The sequence below is a fragment of the Ctenopharyngodon idella genome, chromosome 7, assembly GCF_019924925.1.
Source record: "Ctenopharyngodon idella isolate HZGC_01 chromosome 7, HZGC01, whole genome shotgun sequence".
Taxonomy (NCBI): domain Eukaryota; kingdom Metazoa; phylum Chordata; class Actinopteri; order Cypriniformes; family Xenocyprididae; genus Ctenopharyngodon; species Ctenopharyngodon idella.
Window position 1 is genome coordinate 25,943,204 of NC_067226.1, and position 21,113 is coordinate 25,964,316.

A 21,113-nucleotide genomic window follows, 5' to 3' on the forward strand; every position below is an offset into this window, starting at 1 on the left:
AGGGAGGATGGAGAGAGAGAACAGACAGACGGAGAGAGAGAGAGAGAGAGAGAGAGAGAGAGAGAGAGAGAGAGAGAGAGAGGGGGTGAGCGCGCATAGGAGAGCACAACCACTGGAATCAAGGAGAATATGTGAAGGCAGCGCATGAACGAGAGAGAGAGAGAGACAGACAGGGAGAAAATTAGAGACAGAATGAGTGAGACAGAACGGCAATAGAGGGTTGGCAGGTGGACCAATGAAAGAGCTGGAGAGGAGAAGATGCTTCAGCTTTGTCAGTGTCTCCAGCATCATGAGGACGATACAGTACAACCTGCACAAACAGACTGACATATCAGCAGCGTCCTCCTGATTCAAATCAAGCAGCGAACCAACAGAACTCTACTCATCTGGATCACACCAGGTAAAAACAACTCTATACTACATCTACTTTTAATGGAAATGGAGATTGTTGAGTTATTGTTGAGTTAACTATCCATGAATTTTAAGGTATACATAATTTTGTATTAATTTTATCATTCAAAGACTCAGGTTTTGTTACATGTGAGGGAAAAACATCTATGAACGATGCTGATTTTACATCTGTGAACTGATCTGAGAACAATATGAGAGGACACAATGTTTTAGATCTGTAACTTCATTCATGCAAAAGCATCAAAAACAGGTGTACATACACCTAGAAACACATCATTTCAGTTTATTGGTTATTTCTGTTTCCCAACCGTTACTGTTACCTCTATGGGACCAAACAGGACCAGAAATGATTACATTGGAATTCATATAGTGTTAATATTAAAGTGCCCATTATTACACTGATTCACTTGTAAACTGACAAATATATGACTCACTAGTGTCTGTCACATGTTTTGCGGGGAGTTGTTTCTGATGTTGTGAAGATGAGATATTATTCAAGACTATCTTAATCTGCTTACAGTCTTGCGTTTTTATTTGAAGTCATAATTTCTGTTTTACAAATGAAAAGTGACCCCCTTGCGTATAGCCCTGGTTGTGAATCACCGGTTTAAGAACGGTTAGTGGACAGTGTCTTTTATGTGTCACTCTCTGCTATTACCAGTAATAATGTGTTTGTTATCAGCGCTTTATTTGACCTGATCAGATGCTCCAGCCGCAGAGAGGAAATGAACGGACAGGTGATGTTGCTGACCTCTTGTAAGATACGTGTCTGGAAGACTTTGAAGGAAATTGAAACGTTTTATATTACTATTATAAGTACAGCCACTTACTTTAAAACTCGCTCTTTTTAAAGTCTGAATATTCCCAAAGCTATAAAGACAGATAACCTATCTGCTATTTTAGGTGTTTGTAAACTCTACCACATAAATCAGTATATTGAAAATAAAAAATAAAAAAGACCTCAGCAATAGCAACCTGCAAGACTGATTTCATTCTTTATTTTAAAATCAGTTAGCGTGTTAGTTTAAGTGGTTCATTAGTAGTTAATTTTAAATATTAAAGTGATTTTGCTTAAAACTGACAGACATCATGTACTCTATAACTTTATTTGAGTTAATTTTACGCAGTTTAGGAACAAATTTGCAATATAAAATTATTGGTGTACTTGAAAGCTGAAGAATAAATAACTGCTGCTGCTTAAAGGAAGCGTGAAAGTAGAAATGTGACGTGTCGTATCAATGAACCACAGGAGGTCCGCCTAACCTGATTAACTGAGTCTCATTAGACTGAATAACTGCATAGAAACTACTGGCCGGCTCACATCGACCTCTTCTGATGTTATGCTGAACTAGAAAAGACAAGGAACTACTGAATAGCTATATAAGGTGAAAATGGAAATCTGTTGTGTCTGTAAAAACTCAACAGACAGATAAAATCAGACTCACACGTCTTAATACAAGCAGAGAAAACAAAGCAGTGAAGTACCTGATCTATTTATCTTGTCTCATGAATCACATTAATGCTCCACTGCTCCAACCTGATTAAACATGAGTACATGAGTACAGAGTTTGGAGGAAGGAAAGTTATAATGTTTCATCTGAATATAATATAACATATTTAAATCTAACATTTCTAATACAGATTGTTGTACATATATGAGTTACAACCAAGTAAAGATTAATAAGACTGAAAATAGGATTGAAAATGATAAATCATGCTCAATAACAACAACAATAATTTATATATCATATATTATTCTATAGTTATTCTAAATAGAATGATATAAATTATTATTATTATTATTATTATTATTGTGAGGTTAAATTTACAATAAATTTACAAAAAACTCAGATGTGATATTATATATATATATATATACATAGATACATAGATATCTTTATTCACACATAATAACCAAAAATATTATATATTTTATTTTTATTGATAACAGCTTGATTCTTGCTGGCATTGTTTTTATGTACTTTTCCACAGTTGTTGTTGTTGACTTCCACATAGTTTCTGGTTGTTCCCAAAGACTTGCTTTTGATGAAACTTTTATCTTTTGATGATACGATCTATCTTTGAATTCATTAAATCTCAACAATAATTATATTTTAGCATTAGAAACACTATTGTGACTAAAGAGCTTACACATACTGGTGTGGATTAACCATTACAGAAACATAAAAAATGATTTTGGTAATCACCAATACTGTTAGTTTAGGGCATTTGTGGCACAAACCTTATATTGGGTGCTGGTCTAATAAATTTGTTAAGCACTGTGTATATTGTACTATCAATGTACAATACATCAACCAGCAACTTACAATCAACAGATTGTAAAATATTGCAGATCATATACTGTAGTTCAATGCACTGTGAAAAAAAAAATGTAAGTAACCAGCATCCTGATCTTCACTGACCCTACAATATCAAAAACAATATTAAGTATTGATAATTTCACGTTATGTCAGTAAAACAGTCCATAGCAATTTAGCCTACTTGTTTTGAATGACTTCTGCAAAACAGTAAAGAGCTCCTGATGTTGCCACAAGGTGGAGCCTGTGAGTTTTCTTAACAAATGTTCTATTTAAATGCACATCAGAATATATTTTCATCGATCACGTTCACTTTCATTTTCTCTTGTAGCTGTATGCTCAATAAATAAAATACACCCTCCCACAGACAGTACAAGAGTTGAGCGGTGTGATTTCAGCATGAGGCACTGTACAACAGAGACGTGAGAGGGGTACTAATGCAGAGATGGGCTCTTTTAATATTCCCCGTTGCAGCTCGCATTTTCAGACTGATTCTACGATGCTTAAATGGTGCCGTGCAAACAAGCAACACAATAACACGTGACAACCATTGCTCTTCTTCTGTTCCTCTTTTCCACACTCTTTCCGACGCCTGTAGCAATGTGCGCCACAAATTGCCCAACAAACTGTTTTATTATGGTAATAAGAAGTAGAAAAGTTGTGACCTTTGCGTTATTAATGGCGTGTGGAAACTGCATTAAGATTTCAAAAGACAAAAAGCAATAGCTTAACATCACTGACAACACGAGACCTCAGAGAAGAAAAGACGCAGACCTTTAACAGGGAAAAATGGGCTGTGGCAAGATGTTGGGTTTAAGCATCATCTATATATATGTAAAATCATCTGCTAATAATTTTAGAAGCAATCTTTTTTATAATTCAACTGATAAAACAGGTAAAAAAAAAAACGTTAAAAGAACGAGGCATGTGAATCATATCCAGGGCTGACAAAGTCAGAGAGATTTGAGGAGTGCTCTTTTGACTTTTACCAGTAAACAACCACTTAGCAACCACCCAGAACACCCTTCTGACCACCTAGCAACGCCCTAGCAACCACCCAAAACATGATGCCAACCACACAGAAATGCTCTGATAACCAATCACAAAACCCTACCCAACTCTTTATACAGTAGAACCTTGAAGGGTTATCAGCCAGTTCATATATAGAAGCATGTAGGGGTCCCCATCACGTGATCATTTAATGGATTTAGCTTTAATTCTTTTTCTCTTTTTTTGATTAAATTTAATCAAAACAGCTCGTAAACATACATAATACATACATAAATTTAAAGGTAGGGTAGGCAATTTGTTTTATAAACACTTTTTGTCATACTGGTTGAAACTCTCTTCTCATCCTGATAGCAATCAATAATAAGTGTTCTAAATATTAAAACATGTACATATATCATCTATGGACATCACAGATCCAAAAAATGTTCATCCAATCGGTCCGAATGCAATGATATGATGTCCTACCTGCCTGTCAAGGTATGTATTTCAATACCTCTGCACACCCTGCTCGCGCAGACTTGTTCTGTATGGCTATGCAGAGTTGTAGACAGACAGTCACTGATACCCCTTTTCCACCAGCACAAACCAGGTGCTAGTTCAGAGCTAATGCTATTGCCAGTTCGGAGTTGGTTCAACTGACGAGCCTTCTAAGAACCGGTTTGCCTTTCCTCGGGCTAGAGAGCCAGCACAAAGCCAGGTCTTACGTCACTGTATACGTCTCATCTTTCACAGCAATGCTAGTGCGGCAGCGCCACCAAGCTTGTTCGAAATGCATCGGCTTCTCGGAGAGCGATCGGCGCATGACATCAAAGCACCATGAGAGCGATCCAAAAGCACAAGGAGTCGTATGCTCTACAAACGCTCCTGCAGCACTCTGATGTCACACGCAGATCGGTCCGCGCCTTCCATCAACAATGGCGGACGTTTCGTTACTATTGACGCTCATGACTTTGCGAACCTACATCGGCATTCAAACATGGCTCGCCATAATTTGTATAGCCAGAGACTATTACTATTAGCTCGATTAGCTGCTATTTCAAAAATGGCGGTCACAAGTTTCTTGTTGGTCACGGTAACCCCGCCCCCCAGCCACTGACGCAAGCAGTTCTTACTTCTAGACCAGCAATGTTTTGGGGTCACTTTTCTTAGTTCAGAGCTGGTGCTTTGGGTGTCAAAAGACAAAGAACTGATTTGAAACTAGGCTCTGGCTCCGAACCAGCACTCAAACTGCCTTGGTGGATAAGGGGTATGAGTGCCACAAACAAACAGCAGCCACCTTTTACAGTTCCTCCTGAACCAAAACAACGAGCTTATGCTGCGTTCACGCCATGTCGTAACTTTTGAGATGGTAACCCGTGTTCTACCTGGAGCTGTTCACATCTGCAGACTCGGATTTATTAGTTTCTATGTCAACGCTATCAACGCCAAAATGAATCTGCAGCAGTCAGGTGGTACAACTAGAGCTCTGTAAGTTGTTTACATTCATTATTATTGCAATGTTAGGTACTTTGAGACATGAGGTAATTTAACACAGTCTCATCTCGCATCTGCATCTCGATTTGCAGACTCTGCTGTGTGCGTTTATGTGTTTTGGAGGAGGTGTGTCTTTGGAGACGCTCTGAAGGGAGGGTGGGATCTTAAGCTTTCAAAGCTAGCTTGCTATTGCTAGCCACTCTGAAATTGCCTACCCTACCTTTAAGACATTTTTGATATAAATGGTTCTTTAAAAACCATTCACATTTCCTTCAGAAAATATAAAAAACACTGCAAAAGTGTGAAAATGTTGATTTGCTTTCAAACTGTGACACTTAAGAATCATCAAACACCTTATCATACAGAGCAATATCTGTGTGTGTTTTGTGTGTGCGTGAGTAAGAGACGGCGAAACTGAGGCAGGCTGATACTCAATCTCCACAGAAACTTGCTTTAATTATGATGACCAGATGACGTCCTTTTCAACATAATGGCTCTGTAGGCTGTTGTTGAGTGAGCTGCATTTCAAGATCACCGCACGCAGGCACACATGCATGCACGCACACTATGGTGTTACAAAGCATGTTGAGTTAGATTAGCACTGTTTTTGTTCATGGCCCTTTTAGTGAAACAGACACACCAGAAAAATACACATCACCATCTTTTTACCTGGATTTTAAAAGGGTAGTCTGTTCACATACTATAGCCACACTCTCCTGTTTTAACCACATGCTTTGAGTTCAGTAAGAGGTGCTAAAAGCATCACATTTGTCTAAAAATGACTCCTGTGTTTTGTCCTCTCAATTGTATTCAGACCCTTTATTACATTCCTATTAGTGCTTCAACTAATGTCACATTCTTGCAAAACATGGTGCATTTGTGGGAGGGTGACAGAAATAGCATGAATTTGTAAATTAGGCTTTTGAAATATTAATTGCGACAACAACCCTTGCAACCAATTTGCTTTGCTTGCCATATAATTTTCACTTTACATTCACTGCAAATCTAATTTTATACAGACTGTTTTGCAAATTATCTTTGCTTTTATGTTCAGTATTTTGCAGATTTTCAACAGTAACTGATCTTCAGCACATTTCTCCAACTCATATTTTTGATGACAATCTTTAATTATCTTCAAGTGTTGATTACTAAGGCTAAGTACATTCTGAGTAGGCACTAATGATTGGTTTTCACTCCTCTAATATGCACACTCTAAAAAATAATGCAATGGCTCAACCAAAAAAATAAAATAAATAGCATAAAAGGTAACACTTTATTTTAGGGTCTTTAAACTAGTTGCTTATTAGCATGCATATTACTAGAATATTGGTTATTTATTAGCACATATTAATGCCTTGTTCTGCATGACCTTATTCTACATTCTTAATCCTAACCAATACCTAAACTTAACAACTACCTTACTAACTATTAATATGCAGTAAATTAGCAGTTTATTGAGGGAAAAGTCATAGTTAATAGTTTATATGTGTTCCCTATACTAGTGTTACTGAATAAAATAATAAAAATAAAAATTAACACAACCGTTTGCATCAATTTTTTTTTTTGTTATGACAACTTTGAATGAAATTGTGTTCAACTAACACAAATATTGAAGTTGATTTCTCAAAACAATTAAGTCGCTACGACTTGAGTTGTAGCCCTGGAACCAATTAATCTTATCTGTTTCACTTAAAATCCATAGCTATCATGGCACATGTAACTTACATGTAAGTAACTTATTTAGCATGCAATTTTTTATAAACAAGATATTACATGTCACCATGCAGTCTATATTAGAATCTAATGTGCATATGAGTGCTCACAGCCTAAACACAGGCGTCACTCTTCTGCATAATGGCAACCACAAAATTCAAAAACATTGCAAAAACCCCTCTAAATTTCCAAAATAACTGAACATAAAACACTAGCATAAACTAACAACACTAAAAAGCACATAAAATAACACTTTAATCCCTAAATTTACTCTCCTAATGTAGTCCCTTGCAAAGCATGCTGGGAACTACGGATCCACTGCCTAGTTAGTTATGTCAACATTAATTTGTGCGCTTCACCCAGCAATGTTAAAGGGTTAGTTCACCCAAAAATGAAAATTCTGTCATTAATTACTCATCCTCATGTCGTTCCAAACCCGTAAGACCTTCGTTCATCTTTGGAACACAAATTAAGATATTTTTGATCAAATCCAATGACTCAGTGAGGCCTGCATCGCCAGCAATAACACTCCCTTTTTCAATGCCCAGAAAGCTACTAAAAACATATTTAAAACAGTGGGTTTAAGCTTAATATTATAAAGCAACGAGAATACTTTTTGTGAGCCAAAAATAACAAAACAGCGACTTTATTCCACAATATCTAGTGATGGGCGATTTCAAAACACTGCTTCATGAAGCTTCGGAGCTTTACGAATCATTTGTTTCGAATCAGTGGTTCAGAGCGCCAAAATCACATGATTTCAGTAAACGAGGCTTCGTTACATCATAAGTGTTTTGAAACTTCAATATTTCACGTGACTTTGGCAGTTTAACACACGCTCCAAACCACTGATTCGAAACAAAAGATTCGTAAAGCTTCGAAGCTTCATGAAGAAGTGTTTTGAAATTGCCCATCACTAGATATTGTTGAATAAAGTCGCTATTTTGTTATTTTTGGCGCACAAAGTATTCTTGTCGCTTTATAATATTAAGGTAGAACCACTGTAGTCACACAAATATATATAAGAACTTTGCACTTTTAAACTAGTTTTTTAATGAATTTCTCCTTTTGATCATCTCAGACCTCCTTATTTGTCATTGACCAGCTACCCAATTTTCACATACCTCTTCTTTCAGTCACATTAATGTCTTGTGCCACTATTTGAGACATTACTGTGACCTCAGAGAGAGAGAGAGAGAGAGAGAAACTCCGTAGCTTCAGGAAAATGTCACAGAACAGTGATGGAGTTTCCCTCTCCACTGTGAACCCATTCTCACTTATTCTCTTTCCCTCTTTTTCACTCCCTTGATCTTCCTCTCTGTCTTTCATCATGAGCTCCTCCAGCATGTCTTAACTCACTCTGGGTTGTATGTGTGAGACGGTCCACCTGCGACCTGCTCCTCTTTCACAATCCTTCTTTTTTATTTCACTGTGTTCTCTGCTCCTGCTGCTTTTCACTTTTTATGTGTCTGCTCAAGGTTCATTTCCCCCGTCACTCTTTTCCCCTTCTCTTTCCTTTCCAACTTTCTTTCTCCTCTCTTTAGTGTCATCCTCATTTCTATTCAATCCCATGCTTCTTTTAAGCCTTCTAGCATTGCTTCTCCTATATGACGAAAAGAACATATCACAGACAGACAAGAAATGCCCATTGCTTCTTGGAAAGGCTTTTGTTTTGGCAAGAGCAGCAGGTGCTCTTATGGAGATTACAGCGCTGAATACACTACTAACTAGGCTATAGAGATATGAAATGATTTGTAGATAATGTAATTTCTCTTTCTCCTCCATTTGACAAATCACGGTGTATCATTAAAGCACCGAAACTTTTTATGTGCTAAAATGATTATATCTGTATGATTTCTCTGTAAACAAGAAGCAGCTGGTGCACAAAAATATGTGCATTAAGCTTTTGGAGTCATTTAAATTAAAAAACATATTCATGTCACAAGTCATGTCACATTTATTCATATACAGTAGCACTTACAATAGCAATACAGATGTTTTCAAAGCAGCTTGACTATGATAAACAGGAAAAAACAGTGTTAATATATAGCAAAATTCATCAATTGACCGTTCGCAAAGACCCGTCCCCTTTAGTTACTGTTGCTACGTCCGACAACCCATGCCAATCTCTCACCACACATCATGTTCTCACGCAGTGAAAAATACATCGCGGAGCAAAGAGGACACTGACAACGCGTCGACAGACAAGACAGAGCAGGTTACTTTTGATATGAAACAAAGTCTCAAATTTCAAATTTTGTCATTTTTCAAGAAATTTAAACAATAAATACCGTTTTGTGGCTCTTTAATGTGTCGTGACAGATCGCTGTAGCGCCTCAGTTCAAGCACGGCTCGTGAACCGATCATCTCTTCCTACTAGTTCATTTATAAAAATAAACATGAATGAACATCATAAGGTATGTTGTTTCAATCGCGTAAAGACGTCAGTACACACCATTTTTCAAGTTCAAGTCCACCTATGTTAATCTGCTAACTCCCCTGACTGCTTTGTCGGACAAAATGGCAGATTCGACGTTATGATTGGTTAGATCGCCTGCCAACCAAACTCCTGGCAAAGGGTCAAATATGAAAAATTTAATTTAGCTATAAAGCAGCTCTACAGAAGACAATATTCTGTGTACATTGCTGTATTTTTTTCCAATATTGAGAGCAGAAAAATATTGAAAGCAGAGAATGAGGGCCTTTTTTCTTTGAGGAAATTACCTGGGTGGTAATTTTCCTAAAGGAAAAAACGCCTGGGCTATGAATTTAGACCTATTTTGATGTAGAAATGGCCTAAAATGACTGAAAAATGCCCCTGGAAAAAAAAAAAAGAAGAAAGAAAAAAAAAACATGGCATGGATTGTTATTTGCAATAACACATCTGGGTGCTTGGACCTATCTAGATTTAGTAAACCGTTCCATCTTTCTAAATGGAGATCTTTATCTCGCAGTTTGAAACTGTAAAATCGAATGGCAGGGGAAAGGACAGGCTTTATTTATTTTCCGAGTGCAAAATTCTGCTCACATGCAGTTTCTGTTGTTTTCTTCAGCATTTGCTGTACTAAGGCAAGTATAAAGCCATTTGTATTCCAAACCATTCGTATTATTAGCTTACCAGATTTGTGCTTAACATTGCATTTGCTTTTTGGATGATCAGGGGCAATGGCTGCACAGCTCGAGCTGTGAGGAGGTTGCAGGGGTTAGTGTTTTCTGTCCTCTCCTTTTCATTACTTTCTCATTTAGTTGGCATCACCATGGCCGAGTCCTACAGCAGGATGTTTGCTCTTTGTCAGCAAATAGATTGATGTCAAAGGTGTCTCTGCGTCTTCATGTCTTCTAATTGAACAGGGGGATGGCTGAGAAAGCCTTCACACACACTCATGCATCCACAATCACAAGGATGACAAGTATATCTCACTTTTAATATCTCTGAATACATTTTATATCCAGAGCAAATAGATATGTAGACACAAAACCTATTTATATTTTTCTTAATCAGTAAAATTTTGTCTTTTCCATTAAAATGTCCTTAAATGAGATGCTAAATTTCTATTTATTTAGTATAAAATTTGTAACACTTTATTTCAATAGTCTACTTTAGACACTCTACTAACTATGAGTAACTTTGCAACTACATGTCAACTAACTTATGAATTTGCAACCACATGTTGCAGTCTCAGAGTATTAGACTGTTAGGTTATGGTTCAGGTTAGTAGATTAATTCGACATGTACTTGGAAAGTTCCTTAGTCAGTAGAATGTCTGTCATGGGATCATCAAAAAAGTGTTGAAAGATATTAAGCAGATAGTTGACATGTAGTTGCAAAGTTACTTATACACTCTCAAAAATGCTGGGTTAAAAACAACCCAAGTTGGGTTGAAAATGGACAAACCCAGCGACTGGGTTGTTTTAACCCAGCGGTTGGGTAAAATGTTTGACCAACCTGCTGGGTAGTTTTATGTAACACAACTATTGTTTAAAAATTACTATATGGCTGGATTAAAATGAACCCAAAATTAAATCAGACACATAATTACTAGAGGAGACAATAATAATCAAAAGGTGAACATTTATTAATAAGCATTTTAACAAATGTTTATTGTTTAATTCATTAAACTTATTAATAAATGTTAAAGGATTAGTTCACTTTCAAATGAAAATTAGCCCAAGCTTTACTCACCCTCAAGCAAGGTAAATATGACATTCTTCTTTCTGATGAACACAATTGAAGATATTTTAATAAATATCCTGACGCATCTGAGATTTATAATGGCAGTGAACAGGGGTCACTAGTATGAAGCTCAAGAAAGTCCATCCATCCATCATGAATATGTGCTCCACAAAGCTCCGGGGGGTTAATAAAGGCCTTCTGAAGCGAAGCAATGTGTTTGTGTAAAAAACAAATCCATATTTAACAAGTTATGAAGTAAAATATCTAGCTTCCGCCAGACCGCCTTCCGTATTAAAATTACAAAGAAAGCGTAAACTGGCGTTGCGTCAGTTACACTTTTTCCGTAAGTTGAATAAAGAAAGGGTAAGGATGTAGTGTAAGCTTTTTGAACTTCAAGAATTTTACACTTTCTTCATACGTAGAATACGGAAGCTAGATATTTTACTTCATAACTTGTTAAATATGGATATTTATTCATTGCTTCGCTTCAGAAGGCATTTATTAACCCCCCCGGAGCTGTGTGGAGTACACGTTTATGATGGATGGATGTGGATGGAGGCACTTTCTTCAGCTCATACTAGTGACCCCTGTTCACTGCCATTATAAAGCTTGGATGTGTCAGAATATTTATTAATATTTCTCAGATTGTTTTCATCAGAAAAATGAAATAATAACCAACCAACGCAATCTAACAAGAGCAGCGCAAATTAGCGTTGGGATGCAAATAAGCAGAGCTGATGCTCTCATCAGGTGCGAGTTGACACAGGCAATATATATATATATATATATGCCAACATGGCTTGGCAAATGATATGTTCGGATAACATCTTCCTCTGGCAAATTAATACGAGTGGAAAATATTTTACCACGCGCTCTCTGTTCTCTGCGGTGTCTCCTCCTAGAAGCAACAATTGCAGCCATGTCGCAAAATGGGTTAAGAATGCTTTTTTTTGGGTGTTAAATAATGGCACAAATATCAGTAAATTGAGGAGCGCAAATATTAGTAAATCACATTGCGTGATTCATTTAAATACTCTCCTCCCATAAATCTTGCGTCTGAAACTACAAATGCATATGCATTAAAGTCAGTCGCAAAAACAACTCAGTCCACACCTTTTCAGCCCTAATTTTGCATTGCGTGTCTTTAGTAAATCCCAACAGTAGTTTTTTAACGCCAAAAGAGGGTTTGCGCTGGCTTAAGCTGTTAGTAAATCTGGCCCTTAAAGTCTAAATTTTAGTCTTCCTAAGTAAATTTATCTTTTTTGTTTATGGTTTTAAGGATGTTTAGATATTTTCACTTTTTTTGAGAAAGCAGATGCCCCTTGTATAGACCTTATGATTGCCATCAGTGCCTTTAACTAACAAGGTTTTTCTTTTTATAGGTCTTAATGACACCCGGAGCACGAAGTATCAGCGAGACGAAGCAAACTGTGATAGACCTCCTAAAAGCCTCTTTTTTATGATGGTGCGATGGAACAGCTTCAACTCTAGATGAACTAATCTTGATTCAACAATATGCTGTGGATCAATTCTCCACTGGGAGGTTGTTCTTGAGGCAAGAGCACATGGAGAGTAACATCGTAATACTTTGATTCACAGACTCAATTTCTTTTTAATGAGCTGGAATGCCTTTCCCCTGCCAAGAATGAGAAGTTGAATGATGCTCAGTGAGCCATGCCCTTCAACACCTGCACACTCTCATAGACGAGCACAGGTTTGCTTAGGAATCGGAGAGGAAAGCTCATACTTAGAATTCTACAGATGCAACAATTTAGCCTTCAGATTTCAATTTTTTTGCTTATTACTTCAGATATTTTGAGTTCTGAAGCCAAGTCCCTTAGGAGCTGGAGATGAGACTGCTGGGTCAACCTGACTATTGGTTTGGCATAAAAAATTTCAAGGACACTTGAAGGTTGAAGAAAAAAAAACTTGGAGATATTCCGTTTCTTTTATTGTGACAAATTAAGAGGCCCAATTTGGGTGCAAAACATATCAAATACAATACCATACAATTTAAAATGGCTGAACTTGCTGGATACAATGGCAGCGAGAGCTTCATGTTCTCAACCGGTCTGCCTTTCAACTCTACTGGTGACTATGACTATTATGAACCTGAACCTGATGCTAGCAAGATCATCATCCCCTCCATCTATGCACTAGTGTGCTGTGTCGGAGTCACAGGAAACGCCATGGTCATCTACGTCATTCTCAAGTATGCCAAGATGAAGACGGCCACCAACATCTACATTCTCAATCTTGCCATTGCGGATGAACTCTTCATGTTGAGCGTCCCGTTCCTGGCGACCTCGGCCGCGGTGCATCACTGGCCGTTTGGCTCGCTTATGTGTCGTTTGGTTCTCAGCGTGGACGGCATCAACATGTTCACGAGCATTTTCTGCCTGACCGTGCTGAGTGTGGACCGCTACATCGCCGTGGTGCACCCTATCAAAGCGGCTCGCTACCGTCGCCCGACTGTCGCAAAAGTGGTCAACGTTTGCGTGTGGGGACTTTCACTGCTTGTTATTCTGCCCATCATCATTTTTGCGGACACGGTTCCGGCACAGGATGGTGGAGTGGACTGCAACTTTCTATGGCCGGAGGCCTCGTGGTCAGAAGCATTTGTGGTCTACACATTTCTACTGGGTTTTTTGCTCCCAGTGGCAGCCATCTGCATGTGCTACTGCTTGATTGTGGTGCGCATGCGGGCTGTGGGCCTCAAAGCGGGCTGGCTGCAGCGACGGCGCTCTGAAAAGAAGATCACACGCATGGTGTTGCTGGTGGTCGCCGTTTTCGTGCTCTGCTGGATGCCGTTTTATATTGTGCAGCTGATCAGTGTGTTCCGCAAACCGCCGGACCCCATGGTGACTCAGCTATTTGTCATTCTGAGCTACGCTAACAGTGGCGCCAACCCCATTCTCTATGGATTTGTGTCTGACAACTTCCGCCGCTCGTTCCAGCGTATCATCTGCTTCCGCTGGCTGGAGAATGGGCTGGATGCTGAGCAGGTGGACTATTGTGCTGTGGCCCTACGGCGTCAGACCACATGTGGTCCACAGGACTTTCCAAAAGAGTGCTTAGCCTCGGACATGGTGTTTCGTAATGGAACCTGCACGTCTCGTACAACCACTCTGTGAGATGCTATTCAGTGAGTGTGCTAGAGTTTCAAGGGATAGAAACCAAAAAAGAAAATTCTGTCATCATTTACTTACCTTCACGTCGATTCAAACCTGTATGACTTTCTTTCTTTTGTGGAACAGAAAAGATGATGTTTTGAAGAATCTTTTTGGTTACCATTGACTTCCATTGCCTGGACAAAAAACAAACTTATTTTATGTTCCACAGAAGAAAGTAAGTCATGTTTAAAATGACATGAGGGTGAGAAAATTTTCATTTTTGGGTGAACTAACCCATTATTACTTCATTCATTGAGACATGGAGTGCAGTACCAATTGGCAAATGAATGTTACACTGGCTGAGAGCTAATACCATTATTTAAAGGGATAGTTCACCCAAAAAAAGAAAATTATCCCATAATTTACTCACCCTCAAGCCACTCTAGTGTATATGGCTTTCTTCTTTTAGCCGTTATAGCAGTTATAATAAATAACATCCCGGCTCTTCCCAGCATTGTAATGGCATTGAATAGTGCCCGAGTTTTTGAAGCTCCAAAAAGTGCATCCATCCATCATAAAAGTAATCTTAACTCCAGTGGATTAATAAACACCTTCTGAAGTGAAGCGATGGGTTTTTGTAAGAAAAATATGCATATTTAAAATTGTATAAACTATAATTTCAAGTTTCTGTCAACGTCCACACAAGCGTTCACGAGAGAGTTGAGTTCTGGGGAAAGGTGACCTCTGACCCGACGTATGAAAACTCAAGCTCCTCTTCTCTTATACCGAAATCCTCCGACATTTTTCTTTAAAACTTTTTGTTTTAGACTTCTAACTCGTGACCGGCATTTTGTTTTGCTGTAACCTCTGCGCTTATCAATTCTCACCTAAGCATGCGCTACGCATACGTCGGATCAGAGGGCGCTCTTCCAGCCAGAACTTGACTCTCTCATGATCGCACATACAGCCATTGCCAGAAGCCAGCGATTATAGTTTATTAAGTTTTAAATATGGATATTTTTCATAAAAAAACATCACTTTGCTTCAGAAGGCATTCAGAACCCACTGGAGTCTTATGGATTACTTTTATGATGGATGGATATGCTTTTTGGAGCTTCAAAAACTATTCAATGCCATTACAAAGCTGGGAAGAGCCAGGATATTATTAATATAACTCAGATTGTGTTTGGCTGAAAGAAGAAAATCATATATACCTAAGATGGCTTGAGAGTGAGAAAATTATGGGATAATTTTCATTTTTGGGTGAACTATCCCTTTAAGGGATATAAACACAAAGAGAGGCTATTCTGAGCAACTGTAAGCACAATTACAAGGTCAGATTAATACAAGAATAATAATTGCATTTACATGAAGTTAAAATTGCTACTTTATCCCAATATTTCCTGGCTGGAATACATTACACAACTTGTAAAACACTAGGCATCAGGCTTTTTGTAAATGGTAAAACAACTTTGTAAATGGTTACAGATTAAATCTAGGTATCATACACTAAACAATTGAGGATCAGATACCAGACTTTCAAATCATTCTGAACACAACAAACTCATTGAGAGGAGATACATGACAAATGTCTCAATGTCTGAAATCCTCCAACTGTAGTCTCAAGCCAAAAAAAAACAAAAAAAAAACAGAGAATGTTACCATCATACACTACACAATTTTCTGTGAAATTGATCAATTGCCCAATATCCACAGACTTGTTCTGGCTTTCAGCAACTAGAGTTGACTTGTCCAGACTATTAATCGGGGCAAAAATCTGTACAAAAATTTGTGTAGTGTATTCCAGCCTTTATAATAATCATAAGAATAATAAGAGAAAGTCACAGAAAATGGTAATTTATGCATTGTTCATACATTTATTGTCTTACCAATTTTTGATATCTGAATATGTATCTAAAGAGAGGAGACAGTCCAGTGCATTTGTACAGTAAACCCAAACGTTTGTTGAATCTTTAAATATCTCTCATTTCTAATTGATGTGTAGACATTATTTTAATATGATCTTAAGGGAATAGTTAACAACAACATGATATGGCAATTAGGGTTCATAATTTACTCATTATAAAAGTGAGGTCACATTTATCGTTGCTCTGCAAGATTTCACATTCAAAATCCACTCACGTTTCCCCATGTAGACTGTGCATCGGATTAAAGCTGTTCACACAAATTTGCTGTGTTGACCATCAGAAAGCTGCTTGGTTTGAAAGGGACCTCTGTGTGAGCGGTGATTCTATTGACTTTTTTGCCTGAGAAATTTTGCAGAAATACTGCTAATGTGACACAGGTACAGGGTCACCAAAATGGAGAGCAAAGTCAGAATGTCAGAATGCTTGCCTTAAAAATACTACTGAATTTCCATAAAAATCTCTATTTATGTGATGAAGATTGCCCCGAAAATCTTATAATGAACAACCATTATCCCCCATACTGTTAAATTTGTGATCTTTATGTAATAATGTTAATTGTGGATTCATTGTAGATCAATGTTATATGAAACATATGTTATACAATTACTTTGTGGATTCTAATTAAGTGTACTTTTGAATGCATACATAAACGCACAATATCACCAACAAAATAATCCATTAGTTCTTGCTTAAATAGATTTCTTTATGTTTGTGAGGCAAATGCCCAAATTTTATTCAGTTCACCTTGCTTTAAATTGTGTTGTGGGTCCAAATTGTTGATATTTTTAAGTATATAAAATAAAAAAAAGACAATAAAGGTTGAGTAAGTCTGGTCAGGCGTCTGCTGATTGTCTAGATAAGCACTATTGCATCACTTAGTGAAGAATTCTTTCAGATGCAGCATCACGATGAACAAGGTAATTTAATTCATTTGAACTTGACACAGACAGATGCTCAAGTTCCAGACATGAGAAAAACAAGTCTACCAGCTTTCAAGCCACTGACTAAAACAAATGTTATCTGTGCTTGTTGCATCATTCTCAATCATTTTGAGTCCCTCCATCTGCTCAATCAATTCATTACCCCTCAAATCTGATGACGTCTGAAATGACACAGATGTGGAAGTTTGCCCATTCCTTTCCCTTAACCTTATGACATGAGTTTGCTCAGTGCATTAACTCTTCTTATAGTAAAGTTGTTGCCACTCACAAAAACAGAAACACTGTAAATCCAGCAAAAACAGCTGGTTTTGTTTAGCGACATGATTCATTTTTATTTCCCGTCAGGCAAAACTGCCTTTAACTAGCAAGAAATAGACACAGAGGTGTAGTTACTTCATGTTTCACCATAAGAACATTTCATGGTCAAAGGAAATGCATCCTAGAGAGACTTGATGTAGAATTGGATATGCAGGTTTTATTGGAGACTTTACCACGTGTTCAGCTAATAAATCAGACCAGCCACAAACAAATGAATAAATCACAGGAAAGTAGAAAACACAAATAAAAAACACATGCCAGAACATGCATTGTTCCCAGGATGATGAGAAGACGGATGAAGCATCTATTTTTTTTTTTTTTGTCTGCATGGTCCACCACAATTGTTTTTCATCTTCAAAGAATGTGTATTTGAATTTGCGACATAAATTTTCAGTCCAATCAAGTTGCATTCAGTGACTAGTTGCTTCTTCAGCATGCAAGGCAGCCATGCAAATGTATTGAGTTTTATAAATATACACACAAGCTATCTGTGCACTAAAGCATGCATGAAACATTAAACTAGAATTCTTAAAATAGAAGTCAACTGAGCAGTTCATGGGAGCATCAGTCAGAAAAGACCTAGTGTTCCCATATGAACCTCTCTATGAGCTGAAACACACGCATGCTTTACTGCCTCCCTCTTGTAGCAATTATGTTTCGCAAGCACGTCACAGTTTTAATGCTCTTTGTAAACACTGAGCTGACCTTCACAGTTGCGAGATTAAATACAGGCCCAAATCTTTTATAATCATCCACTGCAGCACACTTAGCAGCACAGTGTTAATATTAATGTCAGCATCTGCAAAGCCAGTAATAAGGACAAATGGCCACATAAGTGAATAAATAAGTGGAGGTGAGCAAGAATGAGAGAGAGAGAAAAAGGGATGAGAGAGAGAACAATGGGATGAAAATAATAGCGAGTGAATATTAAAAATGATAGAACATAGATTTAAATATAACTGCATGTATAAATTGTTTCATTGTAGATTCTGTAGTATTGTGTAGCATTGCTATTATTTAGAAAAATCAGTTCATTCAGTTGATAATATTATTCCTTGAGAAAAAACAGATGTGAACAGCTCACCATAGCTGATTTTCAAGCTGTGGACACTGAATGGCATTTCTAAGGTAAATGCTATGTGACATTGTTTACAAGCTGTTTCGTTGATGTCTGAAACACTGATTGAGCGATTACACAAGATACATTTCAGTAAGTTGTACTGTATCTTTCAACATACCTTCAGATGTTCATTTAAGTTTATTCTGTAACTTAAAGAGGAAGAGATGATCGCGTTCAATCGCGCTCCGTGCTGCCGCTTGAACTGAGGCGCCTGTACAGTGATCTGTCACGCCACATCAAAGCGTGTCAAAACGGTCTTTTCTGTTTAAATTTCATGATAAAATGGACATAAATTGAGGGATGAGACTTTGTTTCTTATCGAAAGTAACAAAATACAGAGATTATTGCAATTATTGGTTGTTAATGGTGGTTAAAAGTGGTTAATGGGCTATACATTAACCACTGTATTCCTCGGTACAAGTGTACCGAACCGAAAGATGCATACCGAAAAATTTCCTAATATAAATCTATACGTACATACAATGTACCATATCACTACTAAGAGTTTTTTGAAAGAAGTCTCTGTTCACCAAAGCAGCATTTTTTTAATCAAAAATACAGTCAAACAGTAATATCAAAATATTATTACAATTTAAATAACATTAACTATTTTTCTATTGAAATATATTTTAAAATGTAATTTATTCCTGTGATCAAAGCTGAATTTTCAGCATCATTACTCCAGTCTTCAGTGTCACATGATCCTTCAGAAATCATTCTAATATGCTGATTTGATGCTCAAGAAACATTTCTTATTATTATCAAAGTTGAAAACAGTTGTGCTGCTTAATATTTTTGTGAAAACTGATTTTTTTTTAGGATTCTTTGATAAAAGTTCAAAAGAACAGCATTTATTTAAAAAAGATTTTTTGTAACAATGTAAAATTGACTATCATTTTAATGCATCCTATAAAAGTACTAATTTAAAAAAAAAAACTTCGAACGATATGTTATCTGTGTATTCTATGCATACATAAAATCTGCATACTGTACAAAGAATATAATACTGACTATATACTGCAGCTATAGTAAGAGTACTGGTATTCTGAACACAGCCATTAAAATACTCTAAATGTGCACTAAACATCTTCTCACACAGTGCTCTGATTGTAATTCAATGCCACTGTTGAAGTTTTCCTCATTCAATTTCTATGCCAGTAGAACCGCTGAGACCAACCTCTATCAAACTTTAACAAGGTCTTCACTTTTACAAAACTTTGCTTCAAATGAAAGTTTCTTTGATTCTGGAAAATCGCATAGCTGAGCTACTTTTATTAAGGTGAATTGATAAAATAGACATAAGTGATTCATGTGGTGAAACTGCAAACTAAGATTCATTTTTTAAATACGCAGCCTCCTTTTCCTCATGCCAAAAGTGTTGGGTAGAAATTCTGGGAAATACAGTTCTGTTACAGAAACTCTCTTGCAGAGACTGTCTGCAAGACATTTAACGTTCAGTTTTAATACTGATAGAACTAATGATCATAGCAAAGATTACTTCATTTACACAAATTATCCTGTTGAAATTTACATTCCTTCGGTTAATATAATACGCTGTCTCCTTGTGCATCCATAACTGTTTATAGCCTTTCGTGATTTATGTCTGGTTTGCCTTAAGCAATGAAGTTGCCTACTGATTCTTGACAAAAAGCCTCCAGGTACTGTGATTTCTTCAGTTTCATGTGTGCAAAGCAGGGAAATCTTCCCAGTTTGTACATAACTATCAAAAAAGGTTGTACTTTGGTCACTGATGGTCAAAGATGTGATTTTGTAAACTTTGTGATTCTGTAAACTTTCAAAAAGAATAACACATTAAGTTATTATTTTGGAATATAAGTAAAGGAATAGTATGCAACAGTCCGGAAGTAAAAACTCCATTCACTTTCTTCACAGGGAAACTGAAATAGATTTTAACGATAACTTATAAACCTTTAAAGACAGACCTACTGTGAACTACAAGGTTGTTAATCAATGGTATTTGCTTCTGTTGAAGCCGTTAGCCCAAATTATTTGAACTTAGTTTTAAAAATAATTGTGTTTAACAGCAGAATTCATGGTGAAAAACTACATTACCCATGATTCTGTACAGAAAATGACACCAATCAGAGTTGAAACAAGCAAAACTCGCCAAAAGATCTCCTTAGCTCCGCCCACTCTCATGAAGCGCCACCAAATGACAATCGCGTAATTTCCCAGAGCTCTCAAAATACTTTAATATTTGAATATATGACTTGGAAAGTGTCCCAATCAACCTATTTATAATATCAACATTTTTAAATGAGTAGTTTTATATTTCTCCATCATATTTAATTTTTTTATTTTGCTGTTCACAATGCTTCATGGTTCTTTCCATCACTAAAGCTGTTAATTACACAGTACCTTTGTATTTTCATACAATTTTTAAATACTTTTTACGTTTTTTGCTTCAAAACAATGTTTTTAATATTATGATTCACCTAGCTGGTTGGCTTGGCTCATGGCTTATAACGCTTTGATGAAGACTTTGTTTGAAATCCTTATTTGGGAAAAGAATGAAAAACAAACAAACACTTTTTTCCATTCTTTTCAGAAACAGAAAAGAAATTTAAGTCAT

General features: G+C 36.9%; 1 protein-coding gene across 1 annotated transcript; it reads left to right on the forward strand.

Moving 5' to 3' along the window:
• The first annotated feature begins 85 nt into the window (after positions 1-85).
• On the forward strand, positions 86-16,964 carry sstr1b (somatostatin receptor 1b). Its single transcript, XM_051901610.1, has 2 exons — positions 86-400; positions 12,483-16,964. The coding sequence occupies exon 2, from the start codon at positions 13,119-13,121 to the stop codon at positions 14,232-14,234; it is 1,116 nt and encodes a 371-aa protein (XP_051757570.1). The 5' UTR covers positions 86-400; positions 12,483-13,118; the 3' UTR covers positions 14,235-16,964.
• Positions 16,965-21,113: the final 4,149 nt, after the last annotated feature.